Source organism: Solanum lycopersicum, chromosome 5, assembly GCF_036512215.1.
Source record: "Solanum lycopersicum chromosome 5, SLM_r2.1".
Taxonomy (NCBI): domain Eukaryota; kingdom Viridiplantae; phylum Streptophyta; class Magnoliopsida; order Solanales; family Solanaceae; genus Solanum; species Solanum lycopersicum.
In genome coordinates, this window is record NC_090804.1 from 867,779 (window position 1) to 888,429 (window position 20,651).

General features: G+C 33.3%; 3 protein-coding genes across 3 annotated transcripts; 1 reads left to right on the forward strand and 2 right to left on the reverse strand.

Annotated features, from left to right (window-relative positions):
- Positions 1-1,796: 1,796 nt before the first annotated feature.
- On the reverse strand, positions 1,797-3,459 carry LOC101256874 (RING-H2 finger protein ATL47). The gene has a single exon (XM_004238636.5). It carries the CDS (start codon positions 3,010-3,012, stop codon positions 1,900-1,902), a length of 1,113 nt encoding a protein of 370 aa, XP_004238684.1. The 5' UTR covers positions 3,013-3,459; the 3' UTR covers positions 1,797-1,899.
- Positions 3,460-3,608: 149 nt separating this feature from the next.
- Positions 3,609-14,332, forward strand: LOC101257168 (threonine--tRNA ligase, mitochondrial 1). The gene is made up of 20 exons (XM_004238637.5): positions 3,609-3,950; positions 4,351-4,588; positions 4,719-4,778; positions 5,419-5,508; positions 6,654-6,728; positions 6,833-6,961; positions 7,046-7,135; positions 7,842-7,930; positions 8,011-8,107; positions 8,547-8,633; positions 9,711-9,795; positions 10,285-10,379; positions 10,557-10,589; positions 10,664-10,750; positions 11,066-11,158; positions 11,744-11,836; positions 11,986-12,207; positions 12,341-12,412; positions 13,487-13,558; positions 13,976-14,332. Exons 1-20 carry the CDS (start codon positions 3,676-3,678, stop codon positions 14,069-14,071), a joined length of 2,178 nt encoding a protein of 725 aa, XP_004238685.1. The 5' UTR covers positions 3,609-3,675; the 3' UTR covers positions 14,072-14,332.
- A 1,381-nt stretch (positions 14,333-15,713) lies between these two features.
- LOC101257467 (protein RICE SALT SENSITIVE 3) lies at positions 15,714-18,176 on the reverse strand. The gene is made up of 7 exons (XM_004238638.5): positions 17,943-18,176; positions 17,798-17,851; positions 17,529-17,717; positions 17,319-17,424; positions 17,007-17,048; positions 16,814-16,870; positions 15,714-16,485 (listed from the first exon to the last, which is right to left on the reverse strand). The coding sequence occupies exons 1-7, from the start codon at positions 18,077-18,079 to the stop codon at positions 15,862-15,864; spliced, it is 1,209 nt and encodes a 402-aa protein (XP_004238686.1). The 5' UTR covers positions 18,080-18,176; the 3' UTR covers positions 15,714-15,861.
- Positions 18,177-20,651: the final 2,475 nt, after the last annotated feature.

Consider the following 20,651-nt stretch of genomic DNA (forward strand, 5'->3'; position numbering starts at 1 on the left):
AAGTCCTTATAAGTGGAACCAGTTCATCGGAAATATGGTGCATTTTCAAGTTCAAACGAGCCCCAAAGCAGGCAAAAATAATTTCGTAGGCTATAGTCCATAGATTTCTTTTGATTCGAAAATCCCAAAAAGATGACCAAAAATTTTTCATGGACGTTAGTAAGACCTTAAAAATGAAATTAGTTCATCCCGCGGGGTAAAATGATGCAATTTCAAGCTCAAACAAGCTCAAAAGCACGCAAAAACAGATTTTACTTATTTTTGTGTGTTATAACCCATTAATTTTTTTGATACGGAAATTCCAAAATAAAATAGCCGAAATTTTTCATGGATGTCCGTTAAGACCTTAGACATGGAACCAACTTGTCCCGGGGGAAAAAATTTACATTTTCAAGCTCAAACGAGCCCCGAAGCAGGCAAATGAAGAATATACCAATTCTTTGTGTGCTATAGTCCATGGACTTTTTTTTAGAAAATTTCGAGACAAAATGACCGAAATTTTTCATGAACGTCTGCTAAGATCTTAGAAATGAAACTAGTTTCGTCCCGCGTGAAAAAATAACGCGTTTCAAGTTCAAACGAATCCCTAAGAAGGTAAAGACAGACCCTACATAGTCAACAAAACAATTAAGATGTATTTTCTTACATTAGTTCTACACCCTACATAGTTACTTGTAATTGAGTGCAACAACATGACCAAGGGGTGAAATTTCAATGTCCCCACAACTAGGAAACACATCCATTTCATCACTAAAGTCTCCCACACCACTTTTCACTGATCCCACCATTATCAGAAACTCCACACAGTGGACCTTGCAGATGAAAATAGTTGGTGGGACTACCAACCCATTGCTGAAAAAGAAATCAGTTGGAAGACAGAAATTGTCATCTTGTTGAGCATTAGTAGGTCCTTCTACTCCTTTTCTTTTTGGTGGAAGAGAGGGGGAGGCTAAGATATCGGCTTCGCGTAATTTTATTTTACTATATTTCACAACTGTTGTGTCCAAGTCAGCTTGCATGCACCTGTTCGAGTTTTTACATATTGACTACTTAGGAGTGTAGAAGAATTTGTAGTAAGATCAAGAATCATATACTTCCAACTTTGTTTAAATAGGTGCTTGAACATTAATATAGTATCATCTTCACTTTTTCAGAGAGTTGTTAAATGAAGTACAATATAGTAAGCTGTAAGCCTAAGTATACAGATATGGCCAGCAATTTATTATTCATGTGGCATTAATTAACTAAACACTATATAGTTCAAAAGAGACAAAAAAAGGATAATAGAGGCAAATTGGATTTGAAAATTGTGGAGAATCTTTTGGGAGCCACAAACAAGATTATTAAAATATGAAGGAAGAGTCCCAAGAGTTGATCTAGGTTTCTTTTTCTTGAGATTGCAGCATTCATTTGAGTTTGAAAATGCCTTAGCAGGAGAATTGTAGTACATTATTCAAAGGTTTTAACTTTTCAGCAACCCCATGTGGTCCCTTGAGTTTAAAAAGTCTAGAGGCAACGTCTGCATACACACTATTCTCTCTAGATTCCAGTTGCGGAATCGCATCGAGTATGTTGTTGTGAAGTTTCAAGAGTTGGTAGGAAAAAGAACTTTCTCAAATCTTAGGTGAATTTGATGGGATTTTGAATTGAAAAAAAAAAAAAGTTAGAGTGAAACATGTTGTTATCCTTCTTCCACAAAAGTGGAAATTGGAAAGAAGCATCATTTAAAGAATAGTGTGTACTACTAGAAAGCAATAAAGAGAAATAAAGTGAAAAAGTAAAAGCTCCAAAAGAACTTTGGCAACTGAATAATCAAATATAAACTTTAATTTAACCAAACTACAAGGCAATTAAAAGAAAGACAAAAAACACAAAAGCAAAAGATTTGTATAACTATCTTCAAACAGGTTGAGTTCTATGATCATCAGTCCATGGCAAACTTACATTATCTGCAGAATTATGAAATTTATCCTTCTTAGACCAAAGCCAAATCTTGGAAACAGAAAAACTCTCCCCTTTATTTCCAATCCTTTTGCCATAATTGTCTCCATCATTTGCAGAACTTCCATTGTGTCCACTTTTCCCTTTCACAATTCCCCTCATCAACTGACCACCACTACCATCAACACCATGATTTTTAGCACTATTGGGACATAATGCCACTTGCAATTCTGAATCATCCACCACATATTGAAAAGACCCCATTGAAAAACACCTTCTTGAATCCAAACTACTGTTACTAGTCTCTCCCATTTCCCTTTTCCCATTTTCAACAAGACTATTGTTTGTGTTCTTGAACTTGCCAAGTCTTACTGAAAACACCCTTCTTGAACTAATAGTACTATCTAAATCCTCATGTGGTTTTACACTAGGAGAAACACCAACACCAACAACACTTCCATGTTCTGAAACCCCACCATTACTACATTCTTCTCTTATTGAATCATCAAAGCAAAAGATTGGATTTTCAGCACAAAAACCAGGTGTGAAAAGGATTCCTCTACAAAGGGGGCAAGTTGAATTTGACAACAACCATGTATCTATACAACTTATATGAAAGGCATGACTACATAAAGGGAGCAACCTCAATTCATCTTGTTCTGAAAACTCACAAAGACAAACAGCACAATCAAAAGGCTCCTTCAGACCCACAATTTCTTTATAAAGAAACACAGGGAGAGCATCAATAAAAGCCTGATCTAAACCTGAGTCATGAAGATGAAAAAGCTGTTGTAACTGCCTTTGATAGGTACCAGAATCAGACATTTCAGGGTCTCTATTAGATGAAGAAGAAGACCACCTATGTTTCATCAAATACCTAACTAACAAATGCAGAACACCAGAAATAAAGAATATGATAGCTAGTATTACTATGATAAAAAGAACAGCTGGACTAATTTTGTTTCCAGATGAAGATGATGGGGTAGAGGAGTCTTTCTGAGGAGATGACAGAAGATGAATTTGATTCAAAAGATCATATTTTTCCCTGATTTCAGACTGAACCCAAGGCATTTTTTGGAACTAAAAAGACAATACTTTGCTCATACCTTTTCAAGAATCAGACACTAATTTTCATCACTTCTGCTGGTGGCATACAAAGACAAAGCCAGCTCATATATATTGAGTACTACAACAACTAGACCCACATTTTCTTTTCATTTACAAGAAACCGCAATTCAACTTCAGTCCAAACTACTCAATCAATCAATAAAGCAAAAAAAGATGAAATCTTGAGCTGGATTTGTAAGAAGAAAAAACACCCCTTTTTCAGCAAGAAGTTGAAAAAAAGAAATTTTGGGTAATTTCTTAACTTTTTTTTCCAAAATGACTAAATGATGGCAACAAAAGAAAAGTCACTTGGGAGTAGTACTTAAAGTAGGTTCCAAAAATCAAAAGAACAACCTAGACCTCCCCGGGAGTTAAAATTTTCGATAAGATATTTAAAATCTAAAAAAATTGACGCACAAAATAATCGGAAGTTTATCCTTTAATATATATATTTAAAAAATTATTTTAATCATGTAAAATAATATAATTTTACATCAAAGAACCGCGTAAAATACTTAGAAGGCATTTACTCATATTACTATTACTTTTTAATGCCTACGACGTCGTTATGAACATTTTACTATTAAAAACCCTGAAACATAACCCCTTCTTCAACTTTCAGTCTATATGCTCCTGGCTTCACCACTCTGTTGGCGCCTCTTCACCCAATCCATCCGCCGTCCTCCGCCGCCGTGCAAGCACTTTTCCATTCTCCGCCGCTGCTTCTCATCTACGCCACCAATGGGAAAGACTGCGAAAAGTTGCGAAGCTAATTCTAGTGCATCAATCCCGAAAGACGAAACTTATCTAGAGAATGTTATTCCTAAACGTATCGCACTCTTCGAATCTATCCAGAATCAGCAACGCCTTCAACGACTTGCGCTCTCCCCTGATCCTATCAAGTAAACTCTATTTTCTTACTTAAATAGTCTTAAAATGAAGAAGAATGACATTATCAGTAGAGTCGTTTTAACTGATTTTAATTGCGTATTTATCAAACATTTTTTTATAGGAATTGGGGGCGACGTATGAATTTATAATGCATATTAGTAATTTGAGCTACATTTCTTTTTGACAAAAGGAACAGATGCTCCCAATTTATGTGAATGTGTTTGATTGAACATGAATTTTTAGAATAAAAGCAAGACTTTTTGACTTTTGTAGTCTGAAATAAGCTAAAGTTGGTAACTTTAAAGTTAAATTGTTACTTAATATAGAAAGAAGTCATTTTTTTGGGGTCTAACTAATGTATTTTCTTCTAAGTTAAGATTTTGAATGTGGGTTATGATGCTATAAAATTAGGATTGAGTTAGTGGATGGGACAATTAAGGAGGGAAAGAAATGGAATACCACTCCATTGGATATAGCAAAGGAGATATCGAAGAGCTTGGCTGCAAATGCGTTGATTGCGAAGGTGAATGGGGTGCTTTGGGATTTGTCGAGGCCGTTGGAAGGCGATTGTAAGCTAGAGATCTTTAAATTTGAAACTGATGAGGGACGCGACACATTTTGGCACTCGAGTGCTCACATTCTTGGAGAGGTTTCAAGCTTTTGTCTACTGCATTGTGGTTCTTTTTTCATCATGTTGTGATTTTCAGAAATTATTATTGCTGAAGTATTTTCTATGCTCATTTTTACTTTTGTTTATGTTCTTTTTGTGGTTATTTTAGTCGTTGGAAAGGACATTTGGATGCAAATTGTGCATTGGACCGTGTACAACAAGAGGAGAGGTATATATTAAATATTCAAGTTTCTTTTGAGAGCATGGATGAATATGGAGGATAAATATAGTCAATTGCTTTGCGACGTAGTCGATTGGTTGACTAAATAGTTCTGCGGTCTAAGTCGTGGCATGCATTTTTTGTTCTCCTTACATGGCTTTTAGCTCGGAAAAGTAATTAATTTCTTCGTTGGGAATCGATTAAATTGAAAACATCCAGCTAGCTAGCTCATGCACTGAAGTAGTTTCACAAAAATAATTAACTTCAGTTGCTATTTATTGCCTGACCACTTTATTTGATAGTTGATATCCTGGTCAGAACCTTCGGACAATTCTGTATCCCGCCTTCTGTTGTTGCCTTCACTGCAGCCACAACATGTGTTGATTTTCCAGATGAAAGAACCATCAGAAGGAAAAAAGCCCATGAAGCTTTAACTTCAGTACTATCATTTGAGCTTGAAATTTTCTGATGGACCAACTTCTTAGGAAGCAATATTCCCTGAATGAAACAAAATTAGATTAACAGTGTTCACTCCCTCCCTCTTCCTGGACCACCGTTTGGTCGCAGGGCTCTATGTCATTATAGCTTATTCTGTCGTCAGTTCGTATTGCTTCCAACCTGTAATGACATGTCTAAACTTCCATTGTAGGGGTTCTATTATGATGCCTTTTATGGTGATCTGGGATTAAATGAGGATCATTTTCAACGGATAAAGGAGGAGGCAACAAAAGCTGTTTCGGTATTACTCTTTTACCTGTCAGAATTGCCTTCAATCTGATTTACATAAAGTGCAAATGCTTGTTGCCACTTTGATTTTATCTTTCACTTGTGGTTTTTTTCTCTTTTTTACTTTTGAAGTCTCTTTTTGATTGTCTTAAAAAGGAATTGAACTTTTTATGGTTGAGTATCACGTTCCTCTTGTAAAAAGTTAAAGTTTTCTTGTTGTATTGTTAGGAAGTTGGAAAAAAAGGAAAATATATTCAAGAGATTCGAATGATTTATGCTCGTGAGGGTAGTAGGGTGAGTTTTGGGATCATAGGTGGTGCGGAAACAATACTTTGAGACTCACTTTCCTTAACATGTATAGAATTTCTTGCCCAAAAAAGGACGTCGCTCTAGGTCAATGAACACCATCTTGTCTTGTCACTTTTCAAATGAAAAATTCATGTAAGAACAGGCTTTCCTAATTGCTGAATTAAGAGAATCTCTTTAGAGCCATTTGGATGGCCTTGAAAAATAGCTTTTAAGTCAAAAATAAAAAGTCAAACTTAAATGATTTTTAAGTCGAAAAATAAAAAGTAGGAGGAGCCTACTTTTGTGTTTTTAACTTATTTTAAGTTATTTTTAATCTCAACTTATTGCAAGTCATTTTTTGTTTATTTTAAGTTATTTTTATACTTGCCAAACACTTCCAAAAGTCAAAAATTGACTTTAAAGTAGGTTTAATCAACTTTTAAGCCAATCGAAACACCCTCCTAGTTATGATAGTCATTGTAATCTGCCCGACCCAGTTTTAGAATATTAACCAAAGCAAGACCACTATCTATACATGTGGTGGACAGTGGGCACAGCTATGTCAATTATTTGGATTGGTCTTGAATGTACCCCCACCTTAACGGGATCTTTTTTCTTCTATGATCCTTCGTACATGCCTAATCAAGGATGCAATGATAATGTTGTAGAAAATTGTAGGATATAAGTGATATAAGACTGACAGGAGCTGTTAGAGATCTTTATCATCACCTAGTGAGCACCTCAACAGTTTATCTTCTCCTCTCTGCTTCGAAGCAATTGCTAAGGAGCCGCTCTTCCAGTTGGTGCAGTATTTTGTTTGATTTTTCTGCGTTATATTCAACAGGCAACTAACTTTGCCTTGTTTTTCAGGAGAAACAACCTTTTGAACGCATTGAAGTTTCACGGCAGCAAGCTCTTGATATGTTCTCTGATAATAGGTTTAAGGTTGGATTGCTACGATCTGTAGTCTTTATCCTCCCAGGCTTTTCCTGTGTGCAACATTTTTAAGGTAGTTCACATCTTAATTTATTTTCCCTTCTTCTAATCAGGTTGAAATCATTAAGGATTTACCTGAAGATAAAACAATCACAGTATACAGATGTGGACCGTTGGTTGATCTTTGTCGTGGTCCCCATATACCGAATACATCTTTTGTTAAAGCACTAGCCTGTACAAAGGTGAGGTGCTGCATATTCTCATTGAAGAAAGACTCAGCTTATGTGTGTTGATTTGATTTTTTCTGATCAATCTAATGAATCTAGGCTTCATCAGCATATTGGAGAGGAGATAAGGACCGTGAAAGCTTGCAAAGAGTTTATGGAATATCTTTTCCAGATCAGAAACAGTTGAAGGTGACTTTGAAAAACTTTTTATGGAACTGTAGACCACTTGATTTCATATACTTCCATATCTTTTTCCCTTTTGAAAAAGAATAAAGGAAAGGAAAATACATGGAGAAAAAAGAGGAATTAAGTGTGAGACATTTTGGCTCTCAAACTTGTTTTTGAGTGATAATATTTAACAATTGGTTGCTCTTTTTTAAAGTGCCCAATATTGCAGTATGGAATCCACCGAATGCATCAGATGTCACCTGCGGTGACTCGTAATTGTTATGTTTTGCGCCAAGTCTTCAGAATTTGTTCTTCTTTTTTGTTTACCAGGGTTTTTGCCCTTTTCTGATGCTTTTTCTTGTTTGTGTTTAAGTCCTTTTAAGCATGGAAAACAAGTGCATTATGCCTTTTTCTTTGGATTATATGTAACGAGAGTAATAGGTGAATATTTTAGAACAATCTAAGGAATTTAAAGAAATCCATTTTATTTCATCCATACTTTGGTGAGCATAGAACTTTTATCATAGAGAGTTGAGTAGAGAGATCAAGAGTAGCTCACATAATATTGTAAGTTATTTGATTTCTAGTTTGATGTATTATTGAACACATATTTGATCTATCAGTAAAAGCAAAAGATGTTGAGTGTTAGTGCTGTCGTGAGTAAAGAGAGAAGGGTAACAGAACTGCTTCCTGTGAGGAGTTTTAAATGAAAAAATCTTTATCATAGGTATACCTAGATATGCTGGCGGAAGCAAAGAAATACGATCACAGAGAGCTGACTAAGAAGCAGGAGCTTTTCTTTTTTCATCCATTAAGGTAAACCTTGAAATTTCTTGTAGTTACCAATGTCAGTGAAAAATATTTCACCATATTTAAATGAGATTTATGCATTTCAGCCCTGGAAGTTGCTTCTTTCTTCCACATGGTGCTCGTATTTGCAACAAACTGCTGGAATTCATAAAGAGTCAGTATTGGAAGAGAGGCTACAAGGAGGTAATTCACTTGTGCTTATTTTATTGGTTACAAGGATTGTTTGAAATGCAGACATGAACAATGGAAGTTTAGTTTCGGACTGCACGGACTGTTGGCTGGCTGAGTTCACTCTTGACATTTGCAGAAACTGTTTCCTTTTTTAAAATTGCATTTATTTCTTGATTTCATTTGAGAGGGATAGTCCCCTCCTAATTGTTAGTGGACTGATTCTGACCTCTGAATGACGAGATCCTCATGTGGTTCCTAAGTTATTCACTTACAATACATCCTTAGATTAGACCAATGTAGCAAGGATGCTGACATGTGGGTAGTGTTGGGAACAAACCTTTGCACATACATACTAGTTTTAAAGAAGGGGGCACACGTTGAATGAAACACTATTATAGACTTATGTGTCGTTCTGTTTATGAGTGCTTGTATTGATACGTGAGTTATGCAGGTTTGGAGTCCAAATATGTACAACATGCAATTGTGGGAGACTTCTGGTCATGCTGCAAATTACAAGGAGAACATGTTTGTGTTTGAGGTAGATTTTTGTACACTACTAGCTGCTTTGGTATAATGGTGCATCTCAATGTGTTTTCCACTCTTTTTAAAACCTCTAATTTCTGAATATAGATATTCGAAGTAGGGAGTAATATGTTGGTTAGAGGGGTACAACCCATATTTATACAAGTGAGTGAGGTATAATTATGAGTATCATAGAACTCTAAAATTGGGTTCTGATTAAGTAGATGGAGTAAGCTAATCTTCTAAAGGTCATACCAGAGGCGGCATCCTTGTTTTTTGGGAAAAATGATTTTAGAGCATGGATCCTACCTCTGGAACTTGAAAAAGTCGTATGAATAAACACAGAAAAAACTCTTGATGTTTTTCTGCATTTAAATTATGATGGATCAAGTTGGGTGCTATAAGACAGAGAAATGTAAATTCAGCAAACATCGGTGAGTAATAGTATAATTAGAAAAAAAAAGAATATTTTCCTAAATTAAGGGTAAAAAAGGATAATAAATTAACTACAAATATCTATCTATTAATTCCAATTCCTTTACATTAAGTGTTCCATACAAACTTTAGTAGTTCTGTTAACGTGCTTACAAATCTTAAATTGATAACTGAAGAGACATGTATGTCTCCATATATCTTACAGCTTTGTTGCTCGGGCTCTTCAAATATGTCGACTGGTGTGTGCCGGATACTCTAAAAATAGTGCATTTTGGAAAATCCCACACGGGTGCGGCAACAATTTTGGAGGGTCCCGAGCAATATAGTATTACAGTGCTAATAAATTTGCTTGCCGGCTATTTACTTTGGATAACTTATGAAAAGGATTAGGATAGAAAATCGCAGGTTGTACAGTAGAAAAAAACCTTCACTTGTTTGAGTTTTTTTTTTTTTTTTTTTTGAGTTACTTAGTTCAGACAAATAATCCAGATTTGTGTTTTTTTTTAAACCCTTCCTATTTGTTGGAGGATTGTTTACTTGAAATTGGTTAGGTTCTAGCCATAGTTGTAGTTTGTTTTCTTGTAAGAAGTGCTAACTCTGATGATCAGATTTTTCTAGCCATAGTTCGTGATACGTTTCTTGCTTCTTCATGCTGCAGATTGAAAAACAAGAATTTGGGCTGAAGCCAATGAATTGCCCAGGTCATTGTTTGATATTTGATCACAGAGTTCGTTCTTACAGGGGTGAGCTTTCCCAAGAGTTACCTTTCGCCGTTCTTGCTTTGCTTGTATGGTTTTGGTTTACTATTGTTCTGGCCTGCAGCTTATTGAAACTAAGCATGCCTAATCTGGTGTTATCATGCTAATGTAGAGGATGCTTGACCATGTGAAGTGTTGATGCTACTAGTAACTGCAAAGCACTTTAGCTTGTCTGATACTCATGCTAAGTCAGGTTATCAAATTTCAAAGAATCTCAATGCACCTTTAGGGGTGAAATTTCATTGAAATTTTGTTCATCTTAAAGGATAGTTGTTTAAACGTACAACATACCACTTGTAATATTCTTCTTTCATAAAGTGTTCTATTATTACCCATTAGTAACATCCTATAGCTTTTGCACCATAATTTATATGGTGACTATTTGTTGTCTTTATAGTACTTCTGTCTTTCTCGTTGATGTCGTTACAACTGCAAGCAACACCTTAATGGTTAACCAACAGTTCAACAATGCAGAGCTACCACTTCGTCTGGCTGACTTTGGAGTTCTACACAGGAATGAAGCCAGTGGTGCACTCACTGGCTTAACGCGTGTCAGGAGATTCCAGCAGGTAATCTTTTTATTTCCTTTATCTTTTATAGAAGATCAAGTGTTTTTTAAGGAGCAGCAGTAGTTCGTTTCATACATGAAATTTGCCATGTGTCTTCCTGAAGAATCTGTTCCTATGAAAACCTTATTTCCGACTCTGTTGCAAGACAACCTTTGATTTTTCCCTATTACTTTGCAGGATGATGCCCACATCTTCTGCAGGGAGTCACAGGTTGGTTAAGATTAATTATGCTGTAAACCTACGTTATCAGAATACTAGCTTGACCTATATTCTTCACAATGCAGATTAAGGAAGAAGTCAAGGGTGTCTTAGATTTCATTAGCTATGTGTATGAGATATTTGGTTTCACTTTTAACCTGAAGTTATCAACGGTACGACTTCTGTCTTTTGAAGCATTGATCAAATTTGTGATAAGCTGTTTCTGCTAAATATAGGTCCTAGATTCATCATTGTTAATCATTAGAGATAGATGTGATGGTTTCACCTTTCTCACATTCTTGGCTGTTATGCACTTGTCTGGAAAGTGAAGTGCAAGTGCAATTGTATTTTCCATTAATCTGATATTGGGCTGTTTCTTATGTGATATTATTGATGTAAGATGCATTTTATGTATGTTTCCATATTTTACACATATGGTGAGTTCATTTGTCTCTGTGTATACACTCACTCATATTTCTAACTTGCAGAGGCCTGAAAAATATCTTGGGGACTTGGAAAGTTGGGAGAAGGCTGAAGCTGCTCTTGCAGAAGCATTGAACGAGTTTGGGAAGCCGTGGGAGGTTTGTTATCAATATTTTTTGGAATGTAAAAAGTTGAGATAATGAGTTTTGTCCCTGGCACTAGTTTAGTCTTTTTTGTGATTGAGCTAACAAAGTTTTCAATCTTCCTAACTTTTGTATTATTCTGCATCTTTTTTATGCCATCAATGAAATTTCTTTACTTCATTTTTAAAAAAAAGTTTAGACATCATTTCTTGTGATTCTGCACCTTTTTTCGTGCTTCTTTTGTATTCTCTCCATTCAAATTTATATGTCGGTCCACTTAATACTGATCCCATCTACTATAGATTTGTTTACAGAGTTTCACTAGTTCTAGGAACTTTTATTTTCTTATATTTACTCTTTTACTACATAAAGTAATATCTGAACTCCTTGTGCAATCAAATAGCGTCTTATAAAATGAGACATAAGGAATAGTTTCTTGGGTTATACAACAGAGAAAACGCGGGGCTTGGGGGGGGGCACAATTTTTCTATCTTATGTATGAAATATGAGGTACTCACACTATGGTGTCATTATTTTTGTCTGTTTCTTTTTGTGATTGCTTTAATATTCCCTTGTACTAAAAGAATCCCATTCAATCAGATCAACGAAGGAGATGGAGCATTTTACGGTCCAAAAATTGATATCACTGTTTCAGATGCAATGAAAAGGAAATTTCAGTGTGCAACATTGCAGGTTAGAGATTGCTCTTATTTTCTTTGGTTCATTTCCAGGAAAAAGATCATTCACCTTTGAAATTTCATTTACCTGCATGCTCTCTTAGCAAGGGCTTTCACACCAAGTTGGAAATATCATCTGAATCATCTGAATGCTTTCCTTTTCAGCTTGATTTCCAACTTCCTCAACGATTCAACCTGTCATACTCAGCAGAAGATGAAAGTAAGAGGGAGAGACCAGTTATGATACATAGAGCTATACTTGGATCAGTTGAGCGCATGTTCGCTATTCTCTTGGAGCATTTCAAGGGGAAATGGCCTTTCTGGCTTAGTCCACGTCAAGCGATGGTCTGCCCTGTTTCCGACAAATCTCTGTCGTATGCATTTGAGGTAGTTATGTTAACGTACTTCATCTAACAAATAGAATTTTCATGAATTATTGTTTCCTCTGTAGTTCATCCATTATGAAATGTAGTTCATCCATTATGAAATTGCGTCAACCTTTTGTTTGTCTTCCATTCAGCTCCGGGAGCGGATACATGATGCTGGTTATTATGTTGATGTTGATACCAGTGACAGGACAATCCAGAAAAAGGTTAGTGTAATGTAGTTTATCAGGTAGAATGCATGTCTGGTTCGCATTAGTTCAAGGTCATTTAGCAATTTTCGTATGAACTTATTGTTGATTCTACAATCCAGAAAAAGGTTAGTGTAATGTAGTTTATCGGGTTGAATGCATGTCTGATTTTTACTAGTTCAAGGTCATTTAGCAATTTTTTTATATGAACTTATCGTTAATTCTACAACCCAGAAAAAGGTTAGTGTTCAATTTTTGTATGAACTTATTGTTTGTTCTCAGCGGTATTTAGGCCTAAAGACTAAGTAACAATGATTTTCCCTGTTTGTTGAGACAGTTTACTCTATAAGAAGGAAATAAAGGCACTATTGTGAAAGCTAGTCCACAAAACCTGGCAAGTTTATGACATTGGTCTTGTTCACAAGTCTGTGCAAAGCGCTGTTGAAATCATTAGGATGGTCAACGTGATCTTATAATTTGTAACTGATAAATAGTCATACTGCTCTTCAGAGTTTGTCAAATTCAATGATGGTCAATTTTATGAATTCCTCTTCTTTAAAGTGGATCTACCTACATCCGTGGACTACGGGGTGTGACATAGGCTAAGTTTATTTGGAGATTTACTTGGCATAAAAGACAAATCCTTCCAATAACAGACATTATGTTTTTTAAGTCCTTGTTTTGATGTATCAACTAAAGTCAATAATGGTTCCTACTTTTGTGACTGGACTGGTGGCATATTTAGGATTGGCAAAGACTTCTCTTCTCCTGATTTTTTAAAGCTACATCTGGTTTCAGAAAGGCTTTACAAAAGCTTACTAGTGGACTGAAAAATAAAAAATAGTAGTGACGTTGAACTCACAGAGTAACAGTTAAATATGGAAATTTTCTTGTATGTCGGATCCTGTACTTTGAACTGCTGAAAGCATGCAGTATTGAGATTGGATCAACGTGATGCTTTCAGTTTTGAAGCTATATATGCTTGAAGATCTGATAAATTTCTCTTAAGCAATACAATATAATCTCAAATCCAAAAATTTTCTTCGCCTGCTAGAAAGAAATGCTTGTTTATGGATGTTAATGTACATGCAGGTACGCGAAGCTCAAATGGCACAATATAACTATATTCTAGTTGTTGGAGAAGCTGAAGCCAGTAGTGGGCAGGTAACTGCACTGTTCACCGACTCACATTTCTGTATCCCCCAGCATGCACTACTATGCATCTTTTTATAATGTGTAACTGAATAAAATGCTTTACTTTGAGCCGATGGTCTATCAAAAACGACCTCTCTACCTTCACAAGGTAGGCAGGTGTAAGCCTGCATGCGCACCCCCATCAGAAGTCATTACACAATTGAAAGTAATTGCAAATTGAACATGAAGGACCTTGTAGAGAACTTTAAAGTATTTAATACGTTTCACATTTTGGTGGTCAATCAGCTCGCCTCCTTGCTTGACAACTCTCTGCTTTTCCTTGGCGTGTTTCGACTGAGACTGATTGAATTGTTTGAAAAAAGAAATATATTTTTGACTTCCCCCGGGCTTCTATGCGATCTTCCTTATGTGTAAATGATGTCACAGGTGAGCGTTCGAGTGAGAAGCAAGTCTGATCATGAAGTCATGACAGTTGACGGCCTCCTCACTCACTTCAAAGATTTGGTCGCGTCATTTCAGTAGAGGAGTCATTGTTTCTCTTGCATTATACCACTGAAGAGATGTAGTACACAATCAAGGTTCAATTTTATCTTACATTGTGTGAGATTGTAATACATGCCAACACAAGTTGATTTTTTTTTGGTTCTTCAGCAATCAATAGCCACATTTGTATGACAAGGCTAATATAGATTCAGTAAATCTCAACTATCAGGATGGTAATTTGTCTCAGTTGTAATCAACAGTTCAAAGTATTGATTTGAGAGTTTACTTGTTTTCCTCAAACTGATCAGCAGTACTCCGAAAATGTTGAGCGGCGCAATGATGTTTTCCTTGTACTTGATTATGTCTTGCTCTGCCATTTTTTCCAGAAAAAAGAAGATTTAAGATCATATATAGTCCTCATATTTGACATATTAATCTTAAAACTCTTCCCAAAGAGTCTCTCTTGTTCTTTGGTGAGGCAATAAATTGAAACTTCATTGCATTATTTCATTTTCTTATATGAAATGATTATTACTACTATATACTATATAAGGCAACTTTCACATATAGCAAACAAAAAATTCATATTTGTATGCTATAACAAACTTTGCATAATTGCGCTCCATAGCAAACATAAAACTGTATAATTTGCTATACATATACAATTGTATAATTCGCAGGCCTAAATTGTATAATTCGTTGTCTAAATTGTATAATTCGCTGGCCTATTTCGCTACAATTGTATAATTTATTTTGCATACAGTTGAATCGAATTAAAATATATGTATATTGCATAATTATAAGTGTATAGCAAGAAGATATATGTTTTTCTCGCTTTATACAAAAACAGAAACACAATATATATACTTCTGTTGTATAAAGCTATAAAAAATTGTATTTTACTGCAATTGTATAATTCGTTGGCTTTTTTTTCTCTGCAATATTTGAAGTAAAATGTTTGTAAATTGTATAATTAAGTGTATAACACGAAGATATACATTTTTGCATGTGTATATACAATTTTCTCTCGCTTTATACAAAATAGAAACAGAATTATACACTTCTGTGTATAAAGCGAGAGAGGCGAGCGAGAATGGAGAGTGGCGAGAGAGGCGAGCGAGATTTTTGGGAGAGAGACGCTGGCAAATTTTAGCTAATGTTTACTATGGAGCACAATTAAATCAAATCCTAGCTATTCCATTTAATTTAGGTTATTAGTTTGCTATTATACACAATTTTCCTTACTATATATGATCATATATCATATAGAAACTCTTTTTTGCCATTGTAATGCAATCAACTCCTTCAAAAAAAGGTTCAATTCCAATTAAATCTTTTTCCAATGGTCCCCTTTGTGTACGGTTTATGCTCTTTTACCTACCACTATACTCACGTATACACTCTCTTTTACTTTTTTTCTTTTAAAAAGAGTAATCATTTTCCTTATTTTCCCCATCGTAGTGTTCAAGGATTCCTTTTTTTCGTTTTTTAATGATTATTAATCAATTCAAAGTGTCAAATATTGTTCGGATGGTAAACATGTTGTGAGTTCGAGTCATCAGGGAGGGATAAAATATAATAATTTCGACTTTGGTAAAGGTGGAGATGTTAAAAAAAGAGTAGTAGTAGACAGAAGAAAGTAAGTAGGGAAGGGAATATTTCCAAAATTCACAACACTGAGTGAAACAAAAAAAAGGAAGAAACTACTATTACTTTGTTAGATGTGAAGAAGAAAAAAAGATCAAATTCTTCCTAAACACAAATCTAAATTAATAGTACATTACATTAAAAAAAAAACAATACTCTTAATTAATTACCATCATGTCCTTTTAATATCCATTATTAGGCATACTACTACTTACATTCAAATCATGATGATAACCATAATGTTGATGATGATAATTATGATGATGTTGACTATAAGATGACATTGAACTACTACTCTCACCACCATTATGATCTAATCTCTCATTACTATTATTATTATTTCGAGTTTTCTCTTCGTTATTATTATTCTCCTTCTCCTCCTCCTCGTCCTCATACTCTTCTTTTGCAACTTTCTCTAACCCCAATATTTCAACATTAGGTCTATATTGGGGTTGTTGTTGGTACTCGTGACAATATGTAGTAGGTATTGAACCCCCTGTCATTCCAGCAGCAACATCTGCTGGAATGACTGAAGGCAGCTTGGAAAGAAGTGCTTCTAAGCTGCTCATTGAAGGCGTGATCCTCATGTGTTGATGTTGATTGAAATGTTCGTATAACTCAGTTGGTGTTGGTGTTGGTGTTGGTAAATTAGTCTGAAAATGCCACGCGTCTGGTGACGCCCCGTATCCGTCTACCTTGAAAGGATAGGCTGAGGAAGAGGGATGTGGTAATAACACTCCCGGAATGCTTTCTATGTAACTAAACTTCTTTCTTAGTAACACCACATAGCTTAGGTCTTCAATGACCTACATGAATTAGTCGAACCAGTAAACTTCAAAAAAATAAATAATTACAAAAAGAACATATAAATAATCTTTCAAGTATGTTATATAATGATTTTTAACTTATATAAACTGACAACACAAATAATCATTGAACTAATAATGCATTTTAAACCGATTATAACATGTTATTTTGATTTTCAAATTACTATATCAAGCTTGATATCAAAAATCACATGTTATTAAACATAAATTATTTTTTATACTGTCAATACACAAATCATAAAATCTCGAATTCGTTGATTGGTCTTTTTAAGGGTTTTGGAGTGAGGAGAATGAAAGATAATTATACCTTATGAACAGCTCCTAATTGAATGACACCTTCTCTCACAGCAATCAAGGCTATAGTCTGAAAAAATACAACAATATTTTAATTTTTATTATACATTTTCAAAAAATTTATATATAATATATTGTTTTGGAATATATATACATATGGTTAATTATTTAGGACATAATATAAAAATTAAATTTAGAGACATTACCTTAATACCAGAACGAAACTGAGCTTCCCAAGTTCTAGGGTGCTGTTTAAGAAAAAACACAAAAAAAAAATGCATAAGAAAACATTATATTTCGAGTATCAGAAATAACCTTTCTATCGGGATAGGGCTGCGTGTATTGAAACGAGGATGTATCAGAAAGAACATTTCTATTTTCACAAGACATGAGTAAAGTTGTGTATAATTGTATACACTGCTCTACTCAGACTTCATTTGTGAGATCGATCTCACCGAGTATGTTGTTATTATCGTAATTATTCAACAAAAAATAATGAAGTAATTATTAAGACTTACAGAATCAGCAGAGTTATGCCATGCAGACAAGAAATTAATTTCTTGTTCATTTGGTTCTTTATAGATCCATTTATGACTATGATCTGCTGCCACTTTTCCAATTATACTGCAAAAAATTATTATAAAAACAAATTTATATTATATAAATATAAATATTTAAAAAATAAAACAACACCATGATGAAAAATAAAATTTTACATAGTTTATTACCCTTCTCCATAGTTGTAAATTTCATGTGACATCTTGAAAAAAAGTTCAGGTTGAAGACCTTGATAATGTTGATATTCTCCATAATTATTATTATTATTATTATTAGAAGATGATCCTGGACATTCATTTGCATTAATCTCAGCCGTTGATGCTGCAAAATTGCAAAAACCATCTTCCCATACCAAAATCCTATAATTAAAAAAAAATCCATAAAAGAAAAGAATATAATTTGATATAATTAAATATGATATGAAAAAAAAAATATTTACCAATTTCTTCTATTTCCTCTTGACCTATCATATGCTCCACCTTGATTATCCCACCTAATTAACAAAAAAATAAAAAATTATTCAGCGCGTGAATCTGAATTAGTTGAATCAGTAAATTTCAGATATATCGATATGATTAAATTACTTTGGAGGAGGGTAATTTCTAGGCAAGATTCTCCAAAAGACAGCATAAACCCATTGAGAATTTTCATGAATACATAAACTTCTTAAAGAGTGTTGAAGAAGATGAGTAATAGCTAAAGAATTTAGTTGTTCTTCCATTATTTTTAGAAGAATATGAAATATATTTTTTTTCTTTTTTTATAATAAGAAGCAAAGGACATAACATCCTTTAGTTGCTTTATATAAGGCCACCACCAAAGAAAATAGTATCCATCACATTTATACTTCTTCCTTATTTCTTTTCTCTCGGTTCCTCCATTTCAGTTTACGTGATATTTTTATAAGACATAAATTTTAAGAATAAAGAAGATTCATAAAAATAATTTATTTTTAATTATAGAAAACTTGACATTTTATTTAGATGAACTGAAAATGAAAGGATATAATATAAATTGAGACAGATATATAATTTCTTATTTGATGTTTAACATTTGTGTTGGAGCTCTAATTATTTTAAATTTACATCATATAAGACCTTGTTCAAGAGGAAGCCTCCTTATTAAAAAAATATACTCAAAATTTAAATTCAAAATCTCCGTACAAAATCATGATAATACTAGTAAGAAAGAATTTTGTTTTTTTAAAAACTATACCAAAATGAAGTGCAGAAGGCCCCACTCTTTTGCCTGCCCGGTTTCCAATACTCTATTTAAGATGATTTATTTGTAGGCATATATATATTTACGGTCGAAAAAAGAAATTTTATAATGTTAATTAAGACAAAATGAGCATTTAAAGTTTATAAAATTTAAATATATCAGACCTTTAAATTTTTTTAGTCACTTTTATAAAGATAGAGAAGTATATGTGAGTATATTTCGACATAGTGCTATTAATAATTTATTAGTATATTTCAAAATTTAATTTATATATATTAATAATATTATTGAAATATTTCTATACGTTATCGTATATTATTTTGCTTCATACTATATTATCACCATTCTTAAGTTAAATTTGTTATTTTACGTCATCAAATTATATTTTCTTGTATAGTAACTTAATATAATAACTATTATTATTATTATTAAAATGCCTATAAAGATCTCTATGTCGTGAAGCCAATTTAATAATAATTATAGTGCTAGTCCATTTTCTCTACTATTCTTCCTACTTAGATTTGAATTAAATATTTCAACCCAATCACTATTTATTTTTTTGGAATACTTTAATATTTTTGCTAATTTAGTAAAATGCAATGCACCTACCCAATCTATAGTCAAGTTTCCTTTTTATTGTTTTTAAAATAATGTAATTTGAGGCAATATTCATATCAACGGCGGATTTTTAGTTTGAATAACATGTGATGATTGTAATATTTGCGTATATTTTATTATTTTAGTTTTTTATCCAATATGTTGTTGTTGTTATTATTATTATTATTATGTGATGATTAGAATGATCACTGTTAAAAGTATGTACTTAAACAAATTGAATTCACACCTATAACCAAAAATGAGTAAAGGATTTAATTAGGGTGTTAAATCAACATGTTAGGTTGAATTTGGATATGTTAAAATGGGTTGATCGGATAATAAGTGAACTTGTTATTGATTCATTCAAAAGTCATTCGTTGAGATTAATTGAGGTGAAATGAGCTAAAAATCGAGTTATAACCTAACTCATTCGATTCTTACTAAATTCTAAATTATGATTTTTTTTTTAATTATAATTTGTTTAAGTAAGACTTTTTTTTATATCATGACTGTATAAACTATCAAAGAAAAAAATCTTTTTAAAAAATATTTACTCAATTTCTTATAGGTGTAATTGCATGATTTGCCGTTTACATGAATTGATTGTTTATTTTTGTCCTTCAAATGATTTGATCTTTAATTTTTGCCCTTCAAAATAAACCTTAGACCTAGCGAAACATACATTCTTTAAGGACACACAAGATTACTTATGAAATATTATGATATGAAAATATAAATTTATGCTCCGTAAAAAAGTTATTTATCTTTAAGTCAAGAGTACAAATGACCCTGTTAATAAAACAAGTAAATTATTAAATTTCCCAAAATCTAAATAAATTGAATGAATTGTAATTTGTAGGCTGATTTTTCACACCTAAATTTAATAATATTCTTCTATACCTGATAATTTTGAAATATTTAATTTTACCTCTATTAATAGAAATTGGTCTCAATCAACATTTAAAATTTGCTCAAGTTGTCACATATTAGGCAATTGAAGTCAACAATCACATTGCCAAAAATCCTAAACGTTATGGAGTTTGAATGTCAAAGTAAAGAACCAAATAAAATAGCAACACACTTGTTCATGTGTAACACAATTTCAAATTGAGCATGTGATGCACAACTGTTTTTCTATCCTAATAAAACAAGAGAATTATTGAAAATATTTTTGAATTTAGCAGAAATTAATAGTTTCAATTTCGAATTATTGACAGCATTAAAAATGTGTATTTACTTGACTAACTAAACTTAGATTTATTTCTGATCTATCACATGACATAGCAAGTTCAAACTCTTGTATGTAGGAGTATGAGACCTTAATAAAAACCGAGAAAAGTATCTAAAACACGCTTAGAGTATATTTTACTCGTATTGTAAGATTTGAATATTTAAATTAAATAAGTCAAGTAAAAAGGTATTTTACTACCAGATTAACCGTTCTCATAAACCATTTCATTATCATCCATGTTAAA

What these genes read in the sequence shown, in the direction of transcription:
- LOC101257467 (XM_004238638.5), bottom strand. Translation starts at nt 18,079, where the DNA reads ATGGAAGAACAACTAAATTCTTTAGCTATTACTCATCTTCTTCAACAC. An exon ending in AGAAATTACCCTCCTCCAAA is followed by an intron (nt 17,852 to 17,942) that starts GTAATTTAATCA and finishes TTTGTTAATTAG; the next exon opens with GTGGGATAATCAAGGTGGAG. An exon ending in AGTTTCGTTCTGGTATTAAG is followed by an intron (nt 16,871 to 17,006) that starts GTAATGTCTCTA and finishes GTATTTTTTCAG; the next exon opens with ACTATAGCCTTGATTGCTGT.
- LOC101256874 (XM_004238636.5), bottom strand. Translation starts at nt 3,012, where the DNA reads ATGCCTTGGGTTCAGTCTGAAATCAGGGAAAAATATGATCTTTTGAAT.
- LOC101257168 (XM_004238637.5), top strand. Translation starts at nt 3,676, where the DNA reads ATGCTCCTGGCTTCACCACTCTGTTGGCGCCTCTTCACCCAATCCATC. An exon ending in CTCTCCCCTGATCCTATCAA is followed by an intron (nt 3,951 to 4,350) that starts GTAAACTCTATT and finishes CTATAAAATTAG; the next exon opens with GATTGAGTTAGTGGATGGGA. An exon ending in TCTTCTGCAGGGAGTCACAG is followed by an intron (nt 10,590 to 10,663) that starts GTTGGTTAAGAT and finishes TTCACAATGCAG; the next exon opens with ATTAAGGAAGAAGTCAAGGG.